The sequence below is a fragment of the Bufo gargarizans genome, chromosome 3, assembly GCF_014858855.1.
Source record: "Bufo gargarizans isolate SCDJY-AF-19 chromosome 3, ASM1485885v1, whole genome shotgun sequence".
Lineage (NCBI taxonomy): Eukaryota > Metazoa > Chordata > Amphibia > Anura > Bufonidae > Bufo > Bufo gargarizans.
In genome coordinates, this window is record NC_058082.1 from 400,449,237 (window position 1) to 400,473,392 (window position 24,156).

At 47.1% G+C, this 24,156-nt stretch overlaps 1 protein-coding gene across 1 annotated transcript in view; it reads right to left on the bottom strand.

Moving 5' to 3' along the window:
• Positions 1-23,194, bottom strand: part of GSTM4 (glutathione S-transferase mu 4) — a 39,690-nt gene extending 16,496 nt beyond the window's left edge. The window contains exons 1-4 of the mRNA XM_044288307.1: positions 23,042-23,194; positions 22,882-22,957; positions 8,971-9,035; positions 8,021-8,102 (exon numbers count right to left, since the gene is read on the bottom strand). Coding sequence (XP_044144242.1) covers positions 8,021-8,102; positions 8,971-9,035; positions 22,882-22,957; positions 23,042-23,074 — 256 coding nt within the window. The 5' untranslated portion in view covers positions 23,075-23,194. The remainder of the gene's footprint in view (positions 1-8,020; positions 8,103-8,970; positions 9,036-22,881; positions 22,958-23,041) is intronic.
• Between the last annotated feature and the right edge of the window lie 962 nt (positions 23,195-24,156).

Consider the following 24,156-nt stretch of genomic DNA (forward strand, 5'->3'; position numbering starts at 1 on the left):
GCGGCCACAATACGTCACGAAACCGTCACAGCGCCCCTAGTGGTCAATCCGCAAACAGGCCTCCCAGCCACTTTCAGCACACCGACAGTCTAACTTTAGTCCGTACAGTCGATAGGCTGAAAGCGCAGGGAGTGAACCGCCGATTGACCGCCAGTAAGCGTGCGACGAACTGCGACCGGAACCACACACAGGGTAGTTTAACTGCCACCACCTCGCAATTTATGGGAGCGAGGAACCCACTATCTAGATAACACAACCGAGTAGCTTTCCCTTCGGAGAGGCTAGGGTAAGTTTTTGCAGTGTTTGAAAACAGGCATATGGCTAGAGAAATGACTTGGAGGTCATTTATTATATATCTCTATACAATACAAATTATCACGATGCACAGTAATTATTAACACAATAATCAAGGAAAGTATAGTCCAATAAACAAAAGGGAGAAAAGAAAGAAAATACTTAGTTTCCGCAGAAAAGAGGTCTGTTGGTGAAATAGTCCGTTGCAGGGGTAAAGTCCAAGAAGCCTTTGTCCAGTGTAATATGCCTACAGCCCACGAGTTCTCTGGCTGAGGCCCTCTTTAGGTGTTGTTAAAAGTGGAGAACTCCTTTAGCAGATTCTAGGCCTTTGTTATAAAGGCTCCCAGAATCAAGGCGGGGAATTGAGAGTCCGCCTGCTGGGCAGGCTGTATTCCTGAGGTGAATGTCAGTTCTGAAATATGGCATGTGCCATATTGTGGGATGTCTCCGCTGTACACAAGTAACAAGCACATATTCACATTCCCCACAAAATATGGAGTTCAGGGATACCAAATATTACTATTATAACTGGTTCTATGATGGGGTAACACCATAACTTTACCTGGGCACATCTTAGAGTTATGTTTGTCCTATGTAAACGTCCAGTGAATTCTGAGTGACACGATGATGTAATTTTTACTGTCCGTAAGATGCATGGGCTCTCTTAAAAAGGTAAAAATCATATCTCAGATTCATGTTGCAGTCTGGGAAACCTTGGTGCCGGCCTGTCTGCAGCAAGCCAGCTTACAGACCCCTTATAGCAGCGACACCAAATGTTTCCCCCCCCCAGGTGCAGTCTTCACACCTAGCTGTGATATCTCCTCAGGAAGGGAAGTTCTTTTGTCAACCTGAGGAAGCCAGCTGTAATTGCGTTATCTGCTGGGCATCTATTGACTGACTTGAACAAAAGGACTATGTTGTTCTCTGGGTACAACAGAAGGACAGAAGGAGACGCTCTGAATAATCAAATTGTAGGTTCTGGGACCTAGGGAAATAATTACTGTTTAATAGACCTACTGATCAATACTGTTCAATAAGGCAGAGTAATATTGATAATATTGGGAGGACAGTTCAATATTCTCGCAGATCATCCGTGACACCTCCCCCCCCCGCGTCTGTGGCTAGACATCCGTCCGCAAGACGGGTGGCGTCGCCACTAACCTGCGCTGATCGGTCTGGATCGCCGTTGCACCGGAATAAGCCATCCGCATTTTGATGTCTGCTGCCTGCCCTGTGCTGGATGGTAAAATCGTACTGCTGCAGCGACAAGCTCCAACGTAGGAGTTTCCCGTTGGACCCCGCAGTACGGTTCAGCCAACTGAGAGGATTATGGTCCGTAATGATTGTGAAGGAGCGGCCGTACAAATAGGATTGAAGCTTCTGCAGGGCCCACACAATCGCTAGACACTCCTTTTCTGTAGTCGAGTAGGAGACTTCTCGGGGAAGAAGTTTCCGGCTCAGGTACAGAAGAGGGTGCTCGTCCCCTTTTCCATCCACCTGGCTTAAGACAGCGCCGAGACCGTAATCTGATGCGTCGGTTTGCACTATGAACCGACGGCTGAAATCTGGGGCTTGAAGCACAGGGGCGCTAGCTAACGCCTGCTTCAAGGCCCGGAAGGCGTTCTCACACTCAGGGGTCCACGTAACCACTTTCGGGTGCTTCTTACCAGTGGCATCCGTCAGGGGCTTCGCGATGGCACTATAGGCCGGTACAAACTTCATATAGTAGCCCGCGGTCCCCAGGAATGCCTGAACCTGTCGCTTGGTGATAGGCCGAGGCCACTCTAAGATGGCGTCGACCTTTCCCGTGTCCGGTTTCAGGGTGTTCCCTCCCGCTCGGTGCCCTAAATACTGGACTTCCGTCATGCCGATCTGACACTTACTTGGCTTAACTGTCAAATTGGCTGCAGCCAGCCGTTGCAGTACCTGGGACAGATATTTGAGGTGTTCTTCCCAGGTGGGGCTAAACACCGCAATATCGTCCAAATATGCTGCAGCGAACGGCTGCATTTCCTCCAGCAGGTCGTTCATAGCCCGCTGGAACGTGGCAGGCGCATTTTTCATTCCAAAGGGCATCGTCGTAAATTCGAAGAGCGATAAAGGCAGATTTCTGCAGCGCGTCCGGGGCAAGAGGGATCTGCCAGTACCCCCGGCTCAGATCCATGATTGATAGATAGCTGGCAGCCGCCAGCTTATCTAGCATCTCATCGATGCGAGGCATGGGGTAGGCGTCCGTAGTGGTTACAGCGTTCAACTTCCGGTAGTCCACGCAGAACCGCATTGTCTTGTCTTTCTTGGGTACCAAGACGACGGGTGCCGCCCATGGACTACAGGACCGCTGAACAACCCCCAGTTCTAGCATTTCCCCCACCTCACGCTGCATGTCCGCCTGCACCTCCGGAGAGACGCGATAGGCGGATTGCTTGATGGGGGGATGTGCTCCGGTATCTAACCGGTGAGCGACCAGATGGGTCCGTCCCGGGATACCTGAGAAGGTCCGGTGGTACCGACCTAACACCTCCTGTAACTGCTCTCTCTGGGACGGAGAGAGCTGCGGGTTGACATTGATGTCCCCGTCCGTCTCCCGGGTGTCAGCCAGCAGATCTACCAGAGGGTCTGTCTCGCCCTGTTCTAACCGGCTGCACACGGAGTACATACTGGGTTCTATCGTGGTGAGCCTTCAGCATGTTAATGTGAAAGGCCTTCTGTTTTCTACCCCCCATGTTCACCAAGTATGTCAGGGGGTTTAAACGCTTCTCTATGGTGTATGGACCCTCCCATGCCGCCTGTAACTTATTGTGCCGTATGGGGAGAAGGGCATAGACCTTGTCTCCAGTTTCAAATGCCCGGTCTCCCGCGGTGCGGTCGTACCATAGTTTCTGTTTGGCCTGGGCCTGGGCCAGATTCTCCGTTACCATGGCAGAGAGTGACTCCATTTTGTCTCTGAACTTCAGGACGTAATCCACTACAGAGACATCCGTGGGATCACCTTTGCCTTCCCACGTCTCTCGCATCAGCTGTAGTGGCCCTCGGACGTTCCTGCCATACAGGAGTTCAAACGGGGAGAACCCGGTGGACTCTTGCGGTACTTCTCTGTAGGCAAACAGCAGATGAGGCAGGTACCGTTCCCAGTCCCCACCCTGCGACTCAACGAATGTGGCCAGCATCTGCTTTAATGACGCGTTAAAGCGCTCGCAGAGGCAGTTGGTTTGCGGGTGGTATGGACTGGAGACGAGGTGCGTCATCTGGATCTTTGCCGCCAGGGCGTCCATCAGTTCAGACATAAACTGGGGTCCCTGATCTGTGAGCATCTCCGCTGGGAACCCTACACGTGAAAATACGGAAATTAGCGCGTCTGCTACCTTGTCTGCCCTCAGGGAGGAGAGGGCGACCGCATCTGGGTAGCGAGTCGCGTAATCCACCAGCGTCAAGATGTACCTCTTGCCGCTGTGGCTGGGAATGGGCAGAGGTCCAATTATGTCGACTGCCACTCGGTGAAATGGCTCACTTATGATTGGCAGTGGACACAGGGGAGCCTTGCGCGGATTCCCAGCTCGTTTAACCTTCTGACAAACTGTACAGGAGCGAAAATAATTGATGACATCTATCCTCATTCTAGGCCAGTAGAAATGCCCCTGAATACGGTCAAGTGTCCTGCGAATTCCTAGGTGCCCTGCCAAGGGGATGTCATGTGCGGATTTCAGCACATGCCCCCGGAAGGCACTAGGTACCACAAGCGACTTGGTACTCACGGTCATTTCGCCTTCGGTGGGTTGTATCGCCTCACTATACAACTTCCCACCTTCCCAGTACACTTTGAACCCGGCCCCATCCGCGAGGGGCTCAGCAGCCTGTCTTCTGAGACCCTCGAGGCTAGGATTGGTTTGAAGTGCGTGCTCGAAGGCCGCCTGATCCGTTTCAGCCAGCTGGCCCGTGGCGTACGAGGCCTGTGGCGGACAGTCACCCTCCCTGGGGTCAGAGGAGTGGGAGGAGACCGGAGCCTCTTCCCCCTGTTCTGAGTTCAAGTTTTGGGTGGCCCGACTCCGAGTCACAGCTAGGACAGGTATGACTTCGGAGCAAGGCAGATTAGCATTTTCAATATCACATGTAGAAATCACATTAGCAGGTACGTCATGCATATCATCATTAATATTGGATACATTCAACCCCCCTCCCCCAGACTTTTGCCCCCGGGTGCCAAGCACCTGGGTGGGGGCAGAGGGCGGACCCCCTTCCTGGGATCCCGAGGGGTTCGTGGCGGGTTCATAATAGGATACCAGCTTGCCTAGATCGGACCCCAACAAAACAGGAACTGGTAGCTGGTCTAGGATACCAACTACCTTTTCTTGAACACCCACCCCCCCAGTCGATTGAAACCCGGGCTTGGGGATTGTGAGAAAGAGTGCCCCCCACCCCAGTGAGGGTGAGATACTTGTCTGGGATGATGTCCTTTGTGGGCACAAGGTGCGGACGCACCAGGGTGACATCGGCTCCCGTGTCCCGGAAACCGGTGACTAGCTGGTCATTCACTGTAACAAGCTGGTGATTGCTGGTGATGGGGTGAATCTCCTCCCCACCGGCGAACAAAACAGTTGAAGATGATGGTTCACGCTGGGATGCGCTGGCTGGGTCTGTCGTGGGCGAGGTACAGGTGGTTCATATGCTGGCTGTGGCTGTCTCCGCTCAGGACAGTTGAATTTCATATGTCCAGGCTTGCGGCAGTAGTGACAGGTGATTCCATTAGGTGCCCCAGGTCTGGAAGCAGTAGCTGCACTTGGTGGTCTCTGTGGTGGACGGCCCACAGAGGCAGGGGGGTCTGCCCTGACATTGAGCAGACCTCCTCTCCAGTGAGATGGTGCAGATTTACGCAGATCGGGCACTCGGGTTGTGACAAAAGTCTCAGCTAAGTCTGCAGCAGCGGTTGCTGATGCAGGCTTCCGTTCTAGCACGAATTGTCTCACATCCGCAGGGCAAATACAAAGAAGCTGGTCTAGCATCATCAAGTCCTCTAGGATGTCATAAGACCTGTTTGTTAGGCCTAAAGTCCACTGGCGGAATGTAGTGCGTAAGCTGCTGACCACATCCGGATAAGAGTCCGTACGATCCTTTTGTAAGGACCTAAACCTTTTCCGATAGACTTCAGGGGTCAGCTGGTATTTAGCAATGATAGCGTCTTTTATGGCGGAATAATCTTCATCCTGCTCCATGGATAACTCCGCAAACGCGTCCAGCGCTTTGTAGCGCAACAGGGGGGTCTGGTGTCTGGCCCACTGCTCTTGGGGCAGACGATACTGACGGCAGGCTTTCTCAAAGGATCGCAAAAACAAGTCTATGTCAGTGTCCTTTTCAATGGGAGCAAATTTAAATGTTGCACTCACGTGTGATGCTGCTCCTTCTGCAGGAAAGTTGGGTGATGAGCTTCGGCTGGGTTGGTGTATTCTGGCCATGCTCAGTTCATGCCGATGTTGGCTTTCTGCAGCAGCGGCCTCCCTCTCAGCTCGGCGTTCTTCGCGCTCCGCCATGTACTGCAGGTACTTTACCGGGTCAGTGTCCATTAGTTTTTGGAGGGCCTGCTGCATCATAGGGTCTGTACAAATAGATAGTCCGGTACTGGCCGCTTCCGGGCGAGTACTTAAAGAAAAATTAGGATCCGTACTGAAATACTGCGCTGGGGGGCCAACAGGGCCCGCAGGATGTTCCCCCTCCGAGTAGTCAGGATTCTCAGTCTCCGGTTCCTCAGGACTTGAGTCAGATAGGCCGGTGTCTCCCGCAGTAGACACATCCAACAGCCGTAGTTGTTGGTTATCCCATCGGAACAAGTCTTTTATCAGGTCGGTCTTAGTCTTGCGACCGACTTCAATGCCCCGTTCTTGGCACAGATTTTCCAGATCTGCCAAAGCCATTTTCTTGTATTCCCCGGACATTTTTCACGCCAAATAAAAGATAGATAAAGAAAACAAGATTTCGGGGAGGGTACTGGACTACACCGTCTCTCTGTACACACAGATAAATGTATTGCACTCAGCCACACCACCACCAAATTGGTTTGGTTCTGACAGAGGTAAATTAGTTAATCTCTGTTCAGATGTTCTAAACACATGCAAAAAGGAATCCCAGTAGCTGCCTACGATCTGTAAGCTGGCTTGCTGCAGACAGGCCGGCACCAAGGTTTCCCAGACTGCAACATGAATCCGAGATATGATTTTTACCTTTTTAAGAGAGCCCATGCATCTTACGGACATTAAAATTACATCATCATGTCACTCAGAATTCACTGGACGTTTACATAGGACAGACATAACTCTAAGATGTGCCCAGGTAAAGTTATGGTGTTACCCCATCATAGAACCAGTTATAATAGTAATATTTGGTATCCCTGAACTCCATATTTTGTGGGGAATGTGAATATGTGCTTGTTACTTGTGTACAGCGGAGACATCCCACAATATGGCACATGCCATATTTCAGAACTGACATTCACCTCAGGAATACAGCCTGCCCAGCAGGCGGACTCTCAATTCCCCGCCTTGATTCTGGGAGCCTTTATAACAAAAGCCTAGAATCTGCTAAAGGAGTTCTCCACTTTTAACAACACCTAAAGAGTGCCTCAGCCAGAGAACCTGTGGGCTGTAGGCATATTACACTGGACAAAGGCTTCTTGGACTTTACCCCTGCAACGGACTATTTCACCAACAGACATCTTTTCTGCGGAAACTAAGTATTTTCTTTCTTTTCTCCCTTTTGTTTATTGGACTATACTTTCCTTGATTATTGTGTTAATAATTACTGTGCATCGTGATAATTTGTATTGTATATAGATATATAATAAATGACCTCCAAGTCATTTCTCTAGCCATATGCCTGTTTTCAAACACTGCAAAAACTTACCCTAGCCTCTCCGAAGGGAAAGGTACTCGGTTGTGTTATCTAGATAGTGGGTTCTTTGCTCCCATAAATTGCAAGGTGGTGGCAGTTAAACTACCTTGTGTGTAGTTCCGGTCGCAGTTCGTCGCACGCTTACTGGCGGTCAATCGGCGGTCCACTCCCTGCGCTTTCAGCCTATCGACTGTACGGACTCAAGTTAGACTGTCTGTGTGCTGAAAGTGGCTGGGAGGCCTGTTTGCGCATTGACCACTAGGGGCGCTGTGACGGTTTCGTGACGTATTGTGGCCGCGGCGGTCGCAGTTCGTCACAAAAGCGTTTTAAAGTTATCACTGCAAAAAATGGCTTGGTCCTAAGGTGAAATAAGGCTGTGTCCTAAAGGGGTTCGGAATAACGGATCCGGTATTTAAATTTTTTTTCAAAGCTAGAAAAAAACTGCGCATGCGAAGACCAGAATACTGGATTTATGGGACATTTGGTAACGGATCCGGCATTAATGCATTTTAATGGAAATTAATGTCGGATCCGGCAAGCGAGTTAGTGTTCTGGAATTTTGGCTGGATTAAAAAAAAAAAAAAAAAGACCACAGCAAGATGCAGTATTTTGTCCGGTCAAGTGACTGAACGGAGGACATCCTGATGCATACTGAAAGGATTGCTTTCGATTCAGAAAGCATTGGGACCAAACAGAAGAGTTTTTTTTCCAGTATTAAGACCCTTTACCTGATTTCAATACTGGAAAAAAAATAACACTAGTGTGAAAGTACCCTAAAGCAGCTAAATATGAAAAGGCAGAACGGATAAAAGTCCCAAGTCTATTCACTGAACTAAAAGTCTATACTCACATAACCCATGCTTGCCAGCAATGTAGCGCAGAATAGTGTTACTCTGTGTCAACTTAACGTCTCCATCCAAAAGGTAGGGCAACTGTGTAACACAAAATATGTATTATCATCAATTTGGCTCTTAAATACATTAAATGGTATTCCTTTTGTTGGAAGTTATCCCCAGCCACAGGACGGGGATAACTATTAGATCAGTGGGGGTCCTACCAATCACGAGAACGGGGGCCACGTACCCCCGGCAGCCCCCCACCTGAGAGGGGGCCAGTTGCACATTTTCGTGGTCGCACTATTCATTTCTATGGGAGTTCCAAAGAGTCACGTTCTCATGATCGGTGGGGGGTGGGGTCACAACAGTAGGGCCCCCACAGATCTAATAATTACAGGATAGGGAATAACTTCAAACAAACAACCACAATACCCCTCTAATCCTGCTCACTACTTCTATTATATAAACCCATCTAGTAACCAAATACTTACGGCAATTGCATTTACAAACAATGGGCCAGATTTATCATTAGCTCAAGTCAGAATAATGTAGTGAAAGTCCAAAAATTTTTCGCAAGCGCTTAAACTGCGCAGGAATTTGCGACTTTTATTGGCTCTGCACGATGCTCGCCAGTTTTCTGAAAGTGGGCGTTTTCTTATGTAAATTAACCTCTAGACAGATTTACTATTGCGACTATTTAAAAAGTCGCAAAATGAGGACCGTGCTCATCTTATGCGACTTTTTAATAGAACATGCAACTTTTTCGGAAAGACGTGCGACTTTTGTAAAGCTACTTACTGACGGATAAACTGCTACCGTCAAAGCACATTTATTATAGTCTTAAAGGGCCGATCATAAACCTGACTTGGCTAAAACTGACTTTAGCCAGATGTGAAAGTGGAGTGAGCTGTCAGAGTAACGATAAATCTGGCCCAATGATTTTTCTTTCTCCAAGTTCACGTACATTTGGAAAGTCCAAGCCCAGCTTCTCCTTCTCATCCAACCACTGGCTCTTGTCATAGTCTGGGGCTGTAAGGAGACATTGAAATGTAACAGAAACATAAGACATGGAAAAGTTAGTGGCACAGAAATGTTTTCCCTAATAGTGCAGCTATCAGTTTTCCATACAAGGCTAGGATGTAATAGTAGCACTGCTATAAACATACCATTCCCAAACTACTGTATAAAACGCTGGCAATGGTTGAGACAAACAAGCTGTGTTTGTGCGACCACCATTAGATGTTAGCTGCAGCTACAGCAGATATCCTAATGGAAGATCAGTGATAACTGCGATACAGACCATTTTATTCCTTAGATGCTACAGTCAATAGCAACTACAGAATCTAGATGGGTTGAAAGGGGAAGAGGGTTTGGCAAGTCCTATAGTGGCAGCCCACAACATGATCTTGGTGTCAATAGGTAGCCAAGGTAACTTAGTGCCTAACATGGGTACATGTCTATTAGGCCAGACCTCTATTAATACTGCAATGCCTTATAGAGAAATTGCCAGATGGTAAAATTATGGCTCATGGAATACAGAGATACAAAACTTAAGACAATATCTACTTCCTTAATGCCTAAAATTGGAGACATACTTTTCAATGCTCATTACGTTATTACTTCTTTTTGTCATGGTTTCCTAAGATGGCCCTTCTTCTGGTTTTGTGTAGCATAGTTGTCGTGAAAAGCCCCTATTTCACAGTCAGGGTATGTAAATGACCTCTTTGACGTCAAGGATGCAGGACATTCCCTGCAGCAAGTCATGCTTGCTGTGCACTTTTCCTGCCCTCATCTCCTTTGACATTTCGGATGCGTGTCTACATCATCTTCCTGTGTCTCTTATTCTAGCGCACGCATTCTCAGCCATGGTGCACAAGCGGTGAAGCTGGGTGTACACATCGCCTGGCTTTATCGCTTCTTTGTCCAGGAAGAGGGTAAGTCTCACCCCTTACGCAGCTCTGAAGACACACAAACTTGTCAAAATATGGCAATTCAAAACAAAAATGTTTTGTAATTTACAAATTTATTTTTAAAATATCAGTCTGGTGTAATCACAACTACATGCTCCATTTTACGTCAACACTCCCTGCACTAAAGCCCTAGCATGCTCCACTTACTCAGTACACAGTCTCGAAAATGCAGGACATAGAGTGAATCAATGTACTATGAATTCCAAAAGTCTTCAGACTGTGCCAAAATAAAATGAGAAATTCAATGCTTCCCTCCATCAATTTGCACTTAAAGGGTTTCTGTCACCTGAAAATTGTGTATTAAAGGGAACCTGTCACCAGGATTTGGGGTATAGAACTGAGGACATGGGTTGCTAGATGGCCACTAGCACACACATCCACAATATTCAGTCCCCATAGCTCTGTGTGCAAAAAATAAAATAAAAAATTTGATACATATGCAAATCAACATATCATCTTACTTGTGTGACCAGAGAAGTCATATTTTCAAGCTCTGACTCATCTCAGGTTCATTTGCATATGTATCAAATCAGTTTTTTTTTCCACAATAAAAGCACACAGAGCTATGGGGACTGGGTATTGCTGATGTGCTAGTGGCCATCTAGCAACCTATGTCCTCAGCTCTATACCCCAAATTCTGGTGACAGGTTCCCCTTAAGCTGGCTGACATTAGCACATCGCTTATGTCAGCTGAAAATAACTATATTAGTGCCATCTCACTGCCTAAAGCCTTTATTGAGAAAGACTTTTATAATATGCTAATTAGCCTCTAGGAGCAGGGGAGGGGGGGCGATGTGCCTGCTCCTAGAGGCTCCGTTTGCCCAACTCTTTTAACGCCCTTCTCTTGATTGACAGGGCCAGGCAGCGCTGCTCTCCTCCCGCCGGCCGTGTCTGCAGTGCAAGAAGCCAGCAACCGCCGAGTGTCCTTCCCTCAATACTGAACGCGAGATTTACACTGCAGACACGGCCGGCGGGATGAGAGCAGCGCTGCCCTGGCCCTGGCAATCAAGAGAAGAAGGGCATTAAAAGAGGTGGGCAAACGGAGCCTCTAGGAGCAGGTGCATTGCCCCCCTGCTCCTAGAGGCTAATTAGCATATTATAAAAGTCTCTCTCAATAAAGGCTTTAGGCAGTGAGATGGCACTAATATAGTTCTGTTCAGCTGGCACCCTCCATGCCTGGAGGGTGCCAAAAAGCACCTAAAAGGACTCTCAGACTGAGAAACATGATTCTCTGGTCTGATAAAACCAAGAGATTGAACTTTTTGGCCTCAATTCTAAGTGTCATATTTGGGGGGAAACCAGGCACTGCCCATTACCTGTCCAATACCATCCCTACAGTCAAGCATGGAGATGGCAGCATCATGCTGAGGGGGTTGTTTCAGCGGCTGGAGCAGGGAGACTGGTCAGGGTCAATGGACTGGAGCAAATTACTGAGATATTCCTAATGAAAACCTTTATCCAGAATGCTCTGAACCTCAGGCTGGGCCAAAGGCTTACCTTCCAACAAGACAATAACCCTAAGCACAGAACCAAGGTAACACAAGAATGATGTGTGAATGTCTGAGTGGTCCACCCAGAGCCCTGGCTTCATCCCATCTCTGGAGAAACCTGAAAATGGCCGTCCATTGACCATCCTCATCCAACCCGACAGAGCTGGAGAGGATCTGCAGAGAAGAATGGCAGAAAATCCCCAACTACAGATGTGCAAATCTTGTGGCATCATACCCAAGATGACTGGTGGCTGTAATTGCTACTTGCTGCTAAAGGAGCTTTAAGTACAGAGTAAATGGTCTGACTACTTATGTGAACGCAAGATTTTAGTTTTTCCCTTTTCAATAAATACAAAGATTTTCAATATTCTGTTTTCACTGTCATTATGGGGTATTGTGTGCAGAATGATGGGGAAAATTTTATTTTATTTTTTAGCAAAAGGCTGCAACAAAATGTGAAAAAAGCTGATAAGGTCTAAAAACTTTCTGAATGTATAAAGGTGAGGCAAATAAAAGAATATATAGATTTGTCTCACCTTTAAACTGTATTGCTATATTTTGCTGTAATTGTACTGAAAGTCCAGCAGTGAGGATGCCAATTTATACAGAATAGGGGTATTAGTAAGGAAATCAACAAGTCCAGCAGTGATACCCTGTTCAATAATTGGATAACTCAATTTAATGAGAATAAGCAAACTTATACATAGTCATTAGGGTGGGCCATGACACAGTAAGACACACTAACGTGAGTGGTGGGGAAATTGTCCCTGCCACTGCTGCCCTACTCTGGTCCTCTGCCCAGGGACGTCCCCTAATGGTGGGGACTCCCTGTCCTCGTGCCTAGCCTCACCTCCTGTCTAACCCTGATGAGGTGACAGGTGGAGAGAGACTAGTGTCAGAGTGGTCCCCCAGTGGATGACCAGCACAGATGACAAGGAAAGAAGGTGACCACTGGATACAGCCCTCGTGACGGATCGCCAGGAGGTACAGGGTCAACCTAGTGGGTAAAATACGCAGACAAACACACGCACACAAATACACAGATAAGATAGTTTAATGATGTAGATATGATACACCACAACCCCGACGCGTTTCACCCATCGAGTGGGATCATCAGGGGGTAATACGAGGTAGGTATACTACAGACAAGGGGCCAATCATGATAAAAGGAATAGGCCTCGTCCAATAATGATGCGCAATTTAGAATTGCGTTTAGAAATTACGTCAAGACAACAGACCCATATGTTATATGCCGAAAAATAGATAAATGTATGCCAAAAGGCAAAAGTACATACGGTCACTTGACACAGAAATTGACGATGGAAAATGACCAATGCACCTAAAGTGCAAATCTCTGCAAGCCATAAAAACAACAGAGATATGGACATAAGTGAAGATGAACACTAGCCATGTAAGTGCACTACCAGTACTTAATAAATACCTGAAGTTACAGAGGGCACAAAGTCAAAAAGTGATGACTTGTAAGAGTGCTCATGGGAAAGCGTCAGGGGTAATAGCCCTGAATAGCCCATTCAGCGATACAACTGTAAGAGAAAGGATGGTCACCATATACTAATATTGGTTATAGCCACTCAGATAAAAAAAGAGTAGAGATAGAAACAGCTCAAGTACCTAAGAGTGACTGCCAATGCAGGGCGGTCCCGCAGAGTATGGCTCCTACAATCTGGAGCTACCCAACGTCCAGTGCCTAGGAAGTAATAAGGGCTGTGAAGTCAAATCTGTGGACTGACTATCAAGAGGATGTAAAAGTAACAATCATGTGTACTCACATGGTACCACCGTCGATGTGGAGCAAAGGGTCTGAGGCAAGGTAATAAGATCACCACCCCCTATTTAAATACCCAGCCTGCCAATTAGTGGGGGGCAGCAAGCCCCAGGTGGAGAGACATCCACCGAGCTGCTGGCTCCCGAACACCGTTGCGCGTGCATTCCACATTGGAACGCACGCCGAGCTGCATCCTCTCAGACAGCCAGCCGGCCGGATATCCGGCATGTGAAACGCAGCCAACCGGATGCTGCATAGGCCAGCGTGAGGCGTGTGTTCCAGCGTGGAACGCACGCCGAAATAGACGTTTCCGAGCACCTGCCAGACAGGATGTCCGGCGAATGGAGCTCAGAATGCAAGTGGACACTTAATCCCTCAGTGGTGTTAACCCTATCAGCAGCCGGACAGACTGATTAGGCAGGTGTAGTCAGGAGGTGGATATTGACTATAAGGGAATGTCTATATAGGGAAGCCACTGACCCAGTGTGGAATGGGACGCAATGATAAATAAAGGATAAATAAAAACAACGGGCAAGATGATGAAAAAGGTTTGGGCTGGAGGAGGGAGAAAAACAAGGAGGGGGGGAAGGAGAATGTGCAAAAATGTATATATCAAATAATAAAAAGTATATATATATATTCTCAGATATGAAAATGGTCGCCTTCCCGATAACAAGGTGCCACCATGACGATGTGTAAAGATAAAGGGCCACACCGTGATAAATATTACATTCGGGTACTTCGCATACCCAGGCTAAGTGACAGGGAATACATAAAATTGTCACTGATGGTCACAATTGCTAAAGGGAGAACCCCACTAACAGGGCAATCCCTGTACTAAGCCAAGACTGCAGCAAGACAGAATAATACAGTGATAAGGATAAATGAGGTAGCGGAGAAGAACCGTTTTCAAAGAAAACATGAAAACGTAAGACGCACGTTGAGTCCCCAGGGAGATTGTGAACGGAACCTATGTATCCATTCGCTCTCCTTTTGTAAAATACGCCTGTCCCAATCGCCCCCTCGTGGGGAGGGGGACACCAGCTCAAGGACGGTGAAGCGGAGAACTGAGGGGTCTCCCCCATGACAATCATTGACATGGGAGGCCACCGGTGTTGGCTCATTCTTATGGACATCGTTGATATGTTCAAGGATTCTTCTCCTGAACTCGCGTATGGTCTTTCCCACATAGTCCATGGGGCATGGACACTGGCATAGATATACCAATCCTTTAGACACACAATTAATGAAATCGCGAACCTGGTAGGAGTGACCCGTGGCAGAGCAAGTAATAGTTTTGGCAGTCGAAACGTATTGACAGGCCTTACATCTACCACATTTAAAGACCCCCATGGGTTTTCGAATCTAACCAGGAACCACTTTTAGCTGATGGTGAAAAATGGCTGCAGACGAGTCGGTCCTTCAGGCTCCTACCCCGTCTATAGGGATATTTACTCACAATGTCCAGAAGGTCAGAGTCCATATGCAATATTGGCCAATATTTATTAAGGACTTCCCTGATTTCACGATTAGCAGTGTCAAAGTTGCCAATGATTCGTGCCGGTTGGGGACAGTCACTGGTTCTACTTCTTGGGACCAAGAGTTCAGTTCGAGGTTTGGTTACTGCGTATTGGAACGCCTCCCGAAGAACTTTTCTGGGGTACCCCCTTGCCAAAAGTCTCTCCTGCAAACTCCTGGCTTCATTGAAAAAAGATGTATTGTTGAAGCAGTTCCTCCTAACCCTGAGGTATTGACCTCTGGGTATACCTCGTTTAAGAGGAACAGGATGGTAACTGCTCCAATGAAGCAGGGAGTTTGTGGCAGTGCTTTTCCTGTAAATGTTCGTGGATAGAGAGTCCCCTAGTTTGGTTACCCTCACATCCAGGAAGGTGATGGAATCCGGGTCCAGCTCATAGGTGAACTTAAGGCCAACCTGGTTATGGTTAAGATCTGATACAAATCTTTTGAAACTAGGGGGATCACCCTTCCAGACAACGAACACGTCGTCTATATAACGTGTCCAAAATTGGATATTGTCCGCCCACCAGACGACGTGGTTGGGAAACACGTGGGTGTCCTCCCACCAGCCCAGGAAGAGGTTAGCATAAGAGGGGGCACAGGGACTGCCCATTGCCGTCCCCCTGAGCTGGTGGTAGAACCGTGCATCAAATAGAAAAAAGTTATGATTGAGGGTGAACTTAAGTAGCTCCAGGATGAAAGCATTATGCGGAAAGCAATGGATACCCCTAGTTCTAAGGTAATGGTCAACGGCTATGAGGCCCTGATCATGCGGTATAGAACTATACAGTGCCTCAACGTCAATGCTGCCCAGTAAGCAGTCTGGATCAAGACTCAAGGTATTGATTTTATTGAGAAAGTCCATCGTGTCCCTCGTATAGGCAGGGAGGGACACGACGAACTCCCTCAGAATCTGGTCCAGATAGATACCACAGTTCTGGGTTAAGCAATTGACGCCTGAAACGATTGGGCGACCTTTGAGGGGAGATATCCCTTTATGTATTTTAGGGAGGCCATAGAAAGTGGCTATGAGTGGTTTCGCTGGTAGTAAGAAATCATGCTCAGCAGTACTTATGACCTTTTTGAGGACACCCTTGTTCAAGATATTCTTCAATACACCCAAATATAATTGGGTCGGGTTGGTAGATAAAATCTCATACCCCCCTCTGTCCTTCAACAGATCCAGACATGTTTTTATATATATCACAATCCAGGATGACTAGGTTGCCACCCTTATCGGATGGCTTAATGACGATGGTGTCATCCTTTTCCAGTGACCTGAGTGCCCGCATCTGTGTGGCAGACAGGTTAAAGATCTTAGGTCTCACATGTCCCAACTGGTCGAGGTCCCGGGTGACCAACTGTAGAAATATGTCGATGTGCTCTGAGCTAGATGGAGGTGGCATTCTAGTACTTCTGGGCCGTAGTGTAGTAAATGGGCCCGTTCCGGGGATTCTACTCTGCTCACTGCTAAGATCAATAAGATTTTGAAGGTCACCATAGTCTCCCTCATCTATCCCCAGTCTATGGCATGTATCTCGATTGGAGTTCTTGAAGAACTTATGCCACTTAAGCCAGAAGAGGTGGAGGTCCTTAGTCCAGGTAAATAGACTGAAGTCCGTAGTAGGTACAAACGACAGTCCCCTCCTAAGGACCCCCACCTCCTCAGCACGAAGGGTCCGGGCCGACAAGTTGACAATTTGAAGGTTATCAATCGGCCTCTGTCCTAGCGATTCCGATCCCGGAGCTGATATGGGATCCCGCCTTTCTCTAAAAAAAGAGGAAGAGGCAGAGGAAGTGGGAAAGGGCGGCTGTTGTGGCACGAAGTTGGAAACAGATGGGAGGGGGGCAGATTTTGATACCCCGGTCCCCTCAGTTCTCCGCTTCACCGTCCTTGAGCTGGTGTCCCCCTCCCCACGAGGGGGCGATTGGGAGAGGCGTATTTTACAAAAGGAGAGCGAATGGATACATTGCGAACGTTCACAATCTCCCTGGGGACTCAATGAGCGTCTTACGTTTTCATTGAAAACGGTTCTTCTCCGCTGCCACATTTATCTTCGCTACCTCATTTATCCTTATCACTGTATTATTCTGTCTTGCTGCAGTCTTGGCTTAGTGCAGGGATTGCCCTGTTACTGGGGTTCTCCCTTTAGCAATTGTGGCCATCAGTGACAATTTTATGTATTCCCTGTCACTTAATGTAATATTACGGTGTGGCCCTTTATCTTTACACATCGTCAAGGTGGCACCCTGTGATCGGGAAGGTGACGATCTTTATATCTGAGAAAAAAAAATAATTATTATATATATACACATACACACACACACACACACACACACACACTTTCTGCACATTCTCTCCCCCCCCCCCCCCCTTGTTTTTTCTCCCTCCTCCAGCCCGAACCTTTTTATCCTTTATTTATCATTGTGTCCCATTCCACACTGGGTCAGTGGCATCCTTTATTATTATATATATATATATATATATATATATATGACATTCCCCTATAGTCATTATCTATCCCCTGACTACATCTGCCTAATCAGTCTATCCGGCTGCTGATAGGGTTAACATCATTTAGGGATGAAGTGTGCGCATCCTGTCTGGCAGGTGTTTGGAAACGTCTATGTCGGCGTGCGTTCCACGCTGACCAATGCAGCATCCGGCTGGCTGCGTTTCACATGCTGGATATCCGGCCGGCTGGCTGTCCGAGAGGATGCAGCTCGGCGTGCGTTCCACTGTGGAACGCACGCGCAACGGTATTCGGGAGCCAGCAGCTCGGTGGATGTCTCTCCACCCGGGGCTTGCTGCCCCCCACTAATTGGCGGACTGGGTATATAAATAGGGGGTGGTGACCTCATTACCTTGCCTCAGACCCTTTGCTCCACATTGACAGTGGTACCATGTAAGTACACATGATCATTACTTCTACATCCTCTTGATAGTAAGTCCACAGATTTGACTTCACAGCCCTTATTACTTCCTAGGCACTGGACGTTGGGTAGCTCCAAATTGTAGGTGCCATACTCTGCAGGACCGCCCTGCATTGGCAGTCACTCTCAGGTACTTGAGCTGTTTCTATCTCTACTCTTTATCTGAGTGGCTATAACCAATATTAGTATGGTGACCATCCTTTCTCTTACAGTTTTACCTATGAATGTTCAGGGCTATTACCCCTGATGCCCTCCCATGAGCACTCTCACAATTTATCACTTTGTGACTTGGTGCCCGCTGTGACTTCAGGTATTTATTAAGTATTGGATGTGCACTCCCATGGCTAGTTTTCACCTCCATTTATGTCCATATCTCTGTTATTCCTTGCAGAGATTTGCACTTTGCGTGCATTGGTCATACCCCATCGTCAATTCCTCTGTCAAGTGACCGTATGTACTTCGCCATTTGGCACACATTTATCTATTCTCCTGTATATTAAATATGGGTCTGTTGCCTTTATGTAATTTCCAAACGCAATTTTAAATTACGCATCATTATCGGACGAGGCCTATTCTATTTATCATTATTGGCCCCTTGTCTGTATTATACCTACCTCGTATTACCCCCTGATAATCCCACTCGGTGGGTGAAACGCGTCAGTGTTGTAGTGTATCATATTTACATCATTAAACTATCTTATCTGTGTATTTGTGTGCGTGTGTTTGTCTGCGTATTTTACCCACTAGGTTGACCCTGTACCTCCTGGCGATCCGTCACGAGGGCTGTATACAGTGGTAACCTTCTTTCCTTGTCATCTGTGCTGGTCATCCACTGGGGGACCACTCTGACACTAGTCTCTCTCCACCTGTCACAACAACTGATCAGCAGGGATCCCAAGTGTCGGACCCCAGCCGATCTGATACTGATGACCTATCCAGAGGATATTACTAGATAACCACTTTAAGAGATGGCAGTTAAGGTCAGGAGAGGGTCTAGAAGACCAAGAAAATTTTCAGAGACAGCTGCTCGTAGGATTGTTAGAAAGGCAAATCAGAACCCTACGCCTGACTGCAAAAGACCTTCAGGAAAGTTTACCAGATTCGGGAATTGTGCTATATTGTTCTACTGTTCATTGACACTGGCACAAATATGGCTTTCATGGAAGTCATCAGAATAAAACCTGCATCCTCACCACAAAATTCAGTGTCAGAAGTTTGCAAAAAGAACAGCTAAACAAGCCTGATGCATTTTGGAAACAATGGACCGATGAGGTTCAAATAGACGTCTTTGCCCACAATGAGCAAAGGTATGTGGGGGGGGGGGGGGGGGGGGGGGAGAAAGAAAAAAAAAAAACAAAAAAAAAAAAAACACACACACAATAAGAAGGGGATGGATCAATCATGCTTTGAGGTTGTGTTGTAGCCAATGGCATGGGGAACATTTCACAGGCAGATGGAAGAATAGATTTAATGAAATATCAGCACATTCTGGAAGCAAACATAATATCAACTGTAAAAAAGCTGAAGTTGAAAAGAGGATGGCTTCTACAAATGGATGATCATACTAAAAACACCTCAAAATCCACAAGCTGAACGTTTTTCTATGGCCCTCAAAGTCCCCTGATCTGAACATCAATGAAAATCTGTGGATGCCCACCGAAGCGCCTCAGTATTAATCAGTGGTGGCAGTGGCCACAGGGTCCTCTCTCCCCTCCTTCTCAGTGGCAGTTCCTATCGGAGCCCCAGCAGTGTAAGCCTGGGGCTCCGATCCGTTACCATGGCAGCCAGGACGCTACTGAAGCCCTGGCTGCCATAGTCAGCTCCCTTGCTGCTGTGTGCACAAAGCAGCATAGAGAGTGTAAAGTCCTATTCACCCTAATAAAGATCCATCAGGGTGAATAGGACACACACACACCAAAATATTACCGGTAAGTATAAATTAAAAAAGGAAGATTTACAAGAAAAAATAAATAAAATACACGTTAACAATAAACATTCATTTTCAGCAGATCTGTGTAGGATTTTTATTTTTTTCAAAAATGAAAATTCACTAAATATCGGTATAAATTATCAGCTATCGGCCTGAAAGTTCACAGATTATCAGGAAAAAAAAAAAAAACACACATGAAAAACAGACAACGCTGAATCCAAGCAGATTTTTCTGCCTCAGAATTAGGCGTGTTTTTTGCGTGCATTTTTCTGCTTCCCATAAATTACAATGGGAAATCTGTGCTTTTTACGGCAGTTTACGCGCGTAATACGTGTCACAATACGCAAAAGAGTCGTGTGAACTGACCCCCGACAGTAATTTTGACCAGGGGTGCCCAAACTTTTGCATGCCACTATGGCTGTGTCCATGTATGGAGTCAGCGCTTCTTGAACCAAGGACCTTCTGTATTGGAAGCAGACACTAAGCTTTGAGCCAATGCAATTAATAGGATTTTCTCTCGCTAAAAACCTCAATAGTATTCTTCCCATGCAGTGTACTGGGGTCTACAGATAGATCTCTATATACAGCAGTACATTATTGGTTGCCTGTAGTGGATAAAAGCACAAGTTCACAGAGTCACATTATTATGATCACTTCATATGTTTGTCGTCAGTGTCAAGCGAGAGAACGATAAATAAATCTGAGAACAAACACCCTGAAACCATTGCGGGAAGAATACAGCTGGTGGTGGCAGGGTTATGGTCTGGGGAATGTTTTCGTGGCAATCTCTCTGTGCCCACTCATCCATGTGGAAGGCACTCAACCGATTTGGGTACGAATACATCCTTGCAGATCATGTAGGCCCATACATGCAGCTTGTCTTCCCTGTAGCAGACGGGATCTCCCAGCAAGACAATGCGACATATCGCGAAGCTATAAGTGTCCAACATTGGCAAGAGCATGATCAACACTTCCAAGTACTACTCTGGCCCCCTAATTCCCCAGACTTGAACCCAATTGAGCATCTGTGGGACTGCCTCGATCATCATGTTTGCTCTATGGGTGCACCTCCACAAACCTTCCAGCCGCTGTGGGATGCACTGCACTCAGCATGGCTCCACATACCTGTGACAACCTACCTGGACCTTACTGAGTCACTCCCAGCCTGTCTAGCTGCTGCCCGTGATGCACACAGTGGTTACTCTGGGTATAATTACAATAATCCCAAAACCATCCATTATAGGACAATTACAATAATGGAAGCACCGTTTCCATCAATTGATGGAAATGAATGCCACCAGTAGGAATACTACTCTGGTTTCATTTGACAACCCAGCATTTTTACCAGATAAGAAACCGTAGCGTGCTACGCTATTTTGTCCCGTGCTGGCTCTGCTACTTCTGGCAGTCCCACAGAGGAGAACGGAGAGGTGGCCATGCGGCGTGCTCTCCATTCACTTCTATGGGTCTGCTGAAAAGAGCAAGCTTGTGCAACTATTTTCAGAGCTCCCATAGAAGTGAACGGAGAGCATGCGCTGTGCACTCTCCTTCACTATGGGGGGCCCATTCTGGAGATCTGACATTGGTGGCATATCCAAGTGATATGCTTCCAATGTTTAAGAAAACACAACCCCTTTAAACCTGTTCACACTTCAGGCTTATGCGTTATTTTTGTCTGCATTTTTATTTTTTTTATTAAAGGGGTAGTGCAGCCAGTACATATTGATTACCTATCCTCAGGATAGCTCATCAATATATAATTGATGGGGGTCCAACTCCCTGCACCCCTGCTGATTAGCTGTTTGAAGACTAGGCAGCGCTGCTTTCGCTTCACGATTACAACGCGTTTCGTTTGAGGCGACGGCGCAGTGTAATACGGAACAAGCACTTCTGAGACAATGCGCAGTGTAATCTGGAAGAAGTAGCGCTTACATGAACGCCACCTCCTCTTCACACAGCTGATCGGCAGAGGTGCCGGAAGTCAGACCCCCACCGATCTGACATCATTGGACTATCTTGAGATATTGATGACCAATATTATCCCATTTATAAAAAACATGCAAAACTCAAAATATCATGAAATCCTCAGTGTCAAATAGCACCCCATGTTAGAGGGAACCTGTCACCTAGAAAATGCATATTGAACCGTCGGCAGTACCTTATTGCAGCCTGTAGCATGACTATAAAAGGTGTCTGTGTCTTTTCTGTACAATGTACCAAAAGTCTGAAAAAAAGACTTTTAGAACGATAGTCTTAAAGTCAAGGGGGCAGCGGCTTTCTCGCCTGAAGTCAAGGGCGCACAGCCCCCTTTAGGGCTGTTTCACACGAGCGGATGCCGTGCGTGGCATCCGCTCCGTGAAAGAGGGCCAAGACCCAATGCAGACTGCAGAGGCACGGAGCATTAATATGACTGATAATGCTCCGTGCCTCTCTGTGATCGCTTTACTACGAAATCACAGTCTGCATCGGGTCTTGGCACTCTTTCACGGAGCAGATGCCACGCACGGCATCCGCTCGTGTGAAACAGCCCTTACCTCTCCATAGTGTTTGAGGCCAGATTCCTTCACTGCCAGTTGCTCTAATGTAGTCTTGCACAGGCTCTCGAATGCCTGAGCATTGAGAGCATAGCGGAGTGGAACAGGCACAGCACAGGCGCCGGTATTGCAGGGACGCGGCGCATGTGCAAGACTACATTCATGCATCCAGTAGTGAAGGAAATCCTATCAAACGGTAAGGGGGGGGGGGGGGGGGGGGGGCAGGGCACACGACTTCAGGAGAAGGCTGCTGCCTAACTTCAAGACTTTCGTTTACATAGCGCGGCCCATTGAATAAAAGTTGTTTCAGACTTTTGGTGCATTGTACAGAAAAGACACCGACACCTTTATAGTCATGCCACAGGCTGCAATAAGGTCCTGCTGGCAGCTCAATATGCATTTTCTAGGTGACAGGTTCCCTTTAAGCTGCCTGCCAGCCAACAATAACCCCCCCCACACTTTTATTTGGGGAAGGTGCAACCAGAGCTTGTATGCAGGGCCTCCACAGAGGGAGCTGGGTCCCAGAAATGCTTCACTTCCTGCCAAACTTGAGGACTCTTTACAGCCGTAGGCTCTGTTCACACTTGTGGATCTCGGTACTGTAAATTAACAGTACATCTCCATACCCCGAGGATGTCCGACATCAGGATTTAGGTTTGGCAATGAAAGGGTAGCCAGCAGGCTCACTGCCCAACCGGACATGCAGAACTCACCGCCCCCCGTCACATAGCGCTTCTCTTCATAGGGAGTCCCGGTGTATTCCAGCAGCAGGCGGATTGCATGGGCGATCTAAGCCAATAAGAAGACAACACATATTATCATGGCGCCGGACGGCCTTCATTACCTCATACAGCATAAGTATACAGCGCTCACCCCGCGGATGTCCCAGTAGCCGAGAATCATCATCTTGACCAGTAACGTCCTAACCCCAGCGCCGCTCACTGCACTCTGCTCACGAGCTCTTCACTGCTCACAGAGCTGGTTCAGCTGCTCACGTGACTAGACTCTCGGATTCCAGCCAATCACATTCCTGGCTCAAGCGTCCCTATGGAGGAGAGCGCGTTTGTAGATGAAAAGCTGTGGAACACATTACTATTATTTGCGCCTTTTTAAACCCCTCTTTACAGGACACAGGTGACATGCCACCCGTAAATCTAGAGCAGAGAAGATAATATGGCCCTTATGGGCGTTAGGATTTTCCCAATTTTCTGTAGGAGATCCCTGTTATAGTAAAGAATTAAATGTGCCTGTGTAACGGTCTGTTCACACTAGCAACATGGATTCTATTTATGACACTTAGAGAGAACCTGTCACCTAAACCAAAAACCGCCTCGCAGCTGCCAGCATTATATAGAGAAAGTAAATACAAGGCACTTACTAATGTAGTGTGATTTCTATCAGCTATTGTGAGCCAAAACTGATATTTGCAGACTCTATACTGACAGGGAATGTCCCACAGGATTGGCGCATGGCATATGTGGTGCCAATATTCAAAAAGGGGCCAAAAACAGAGCCTGGAAACTATAGGCCGGTAAGTTTAACATCTGTTGTGGGTAAACTGTTTGAAGGTTTTCTGAGAGATGCTATATTAGAGCATCTCAACAGAAATAAGCAAATAACGCCATATCAGCATGGCTTCGTGAGGGATCGGTCATGTCAGACTAATTTAATCAGTTTCTATGAGGAGGTAAGTTCTAGACTTGACAGCGGCAAATCAATGGATGTCGTATATCTGGACTCCATAGCATTTGACACTGTACCACATAAAAGGTTAGTATATAAAATGAGAATGCTCAGACTGGGAGAAAACATCTGTATGTGGGTAAGTAACTGGCTCAGTGATAGAAAACAGAGGGTGGTTATTAACGGTACACACTCAGATTGGGTCACTGTCACTAGTGGGGTACCTCAGGGGTCAGTATTGGGCCCTATTCTCTTCAATATATTTATTATTGATCTTGTAGAAGGCTTGCATAGTAAAGTATCAA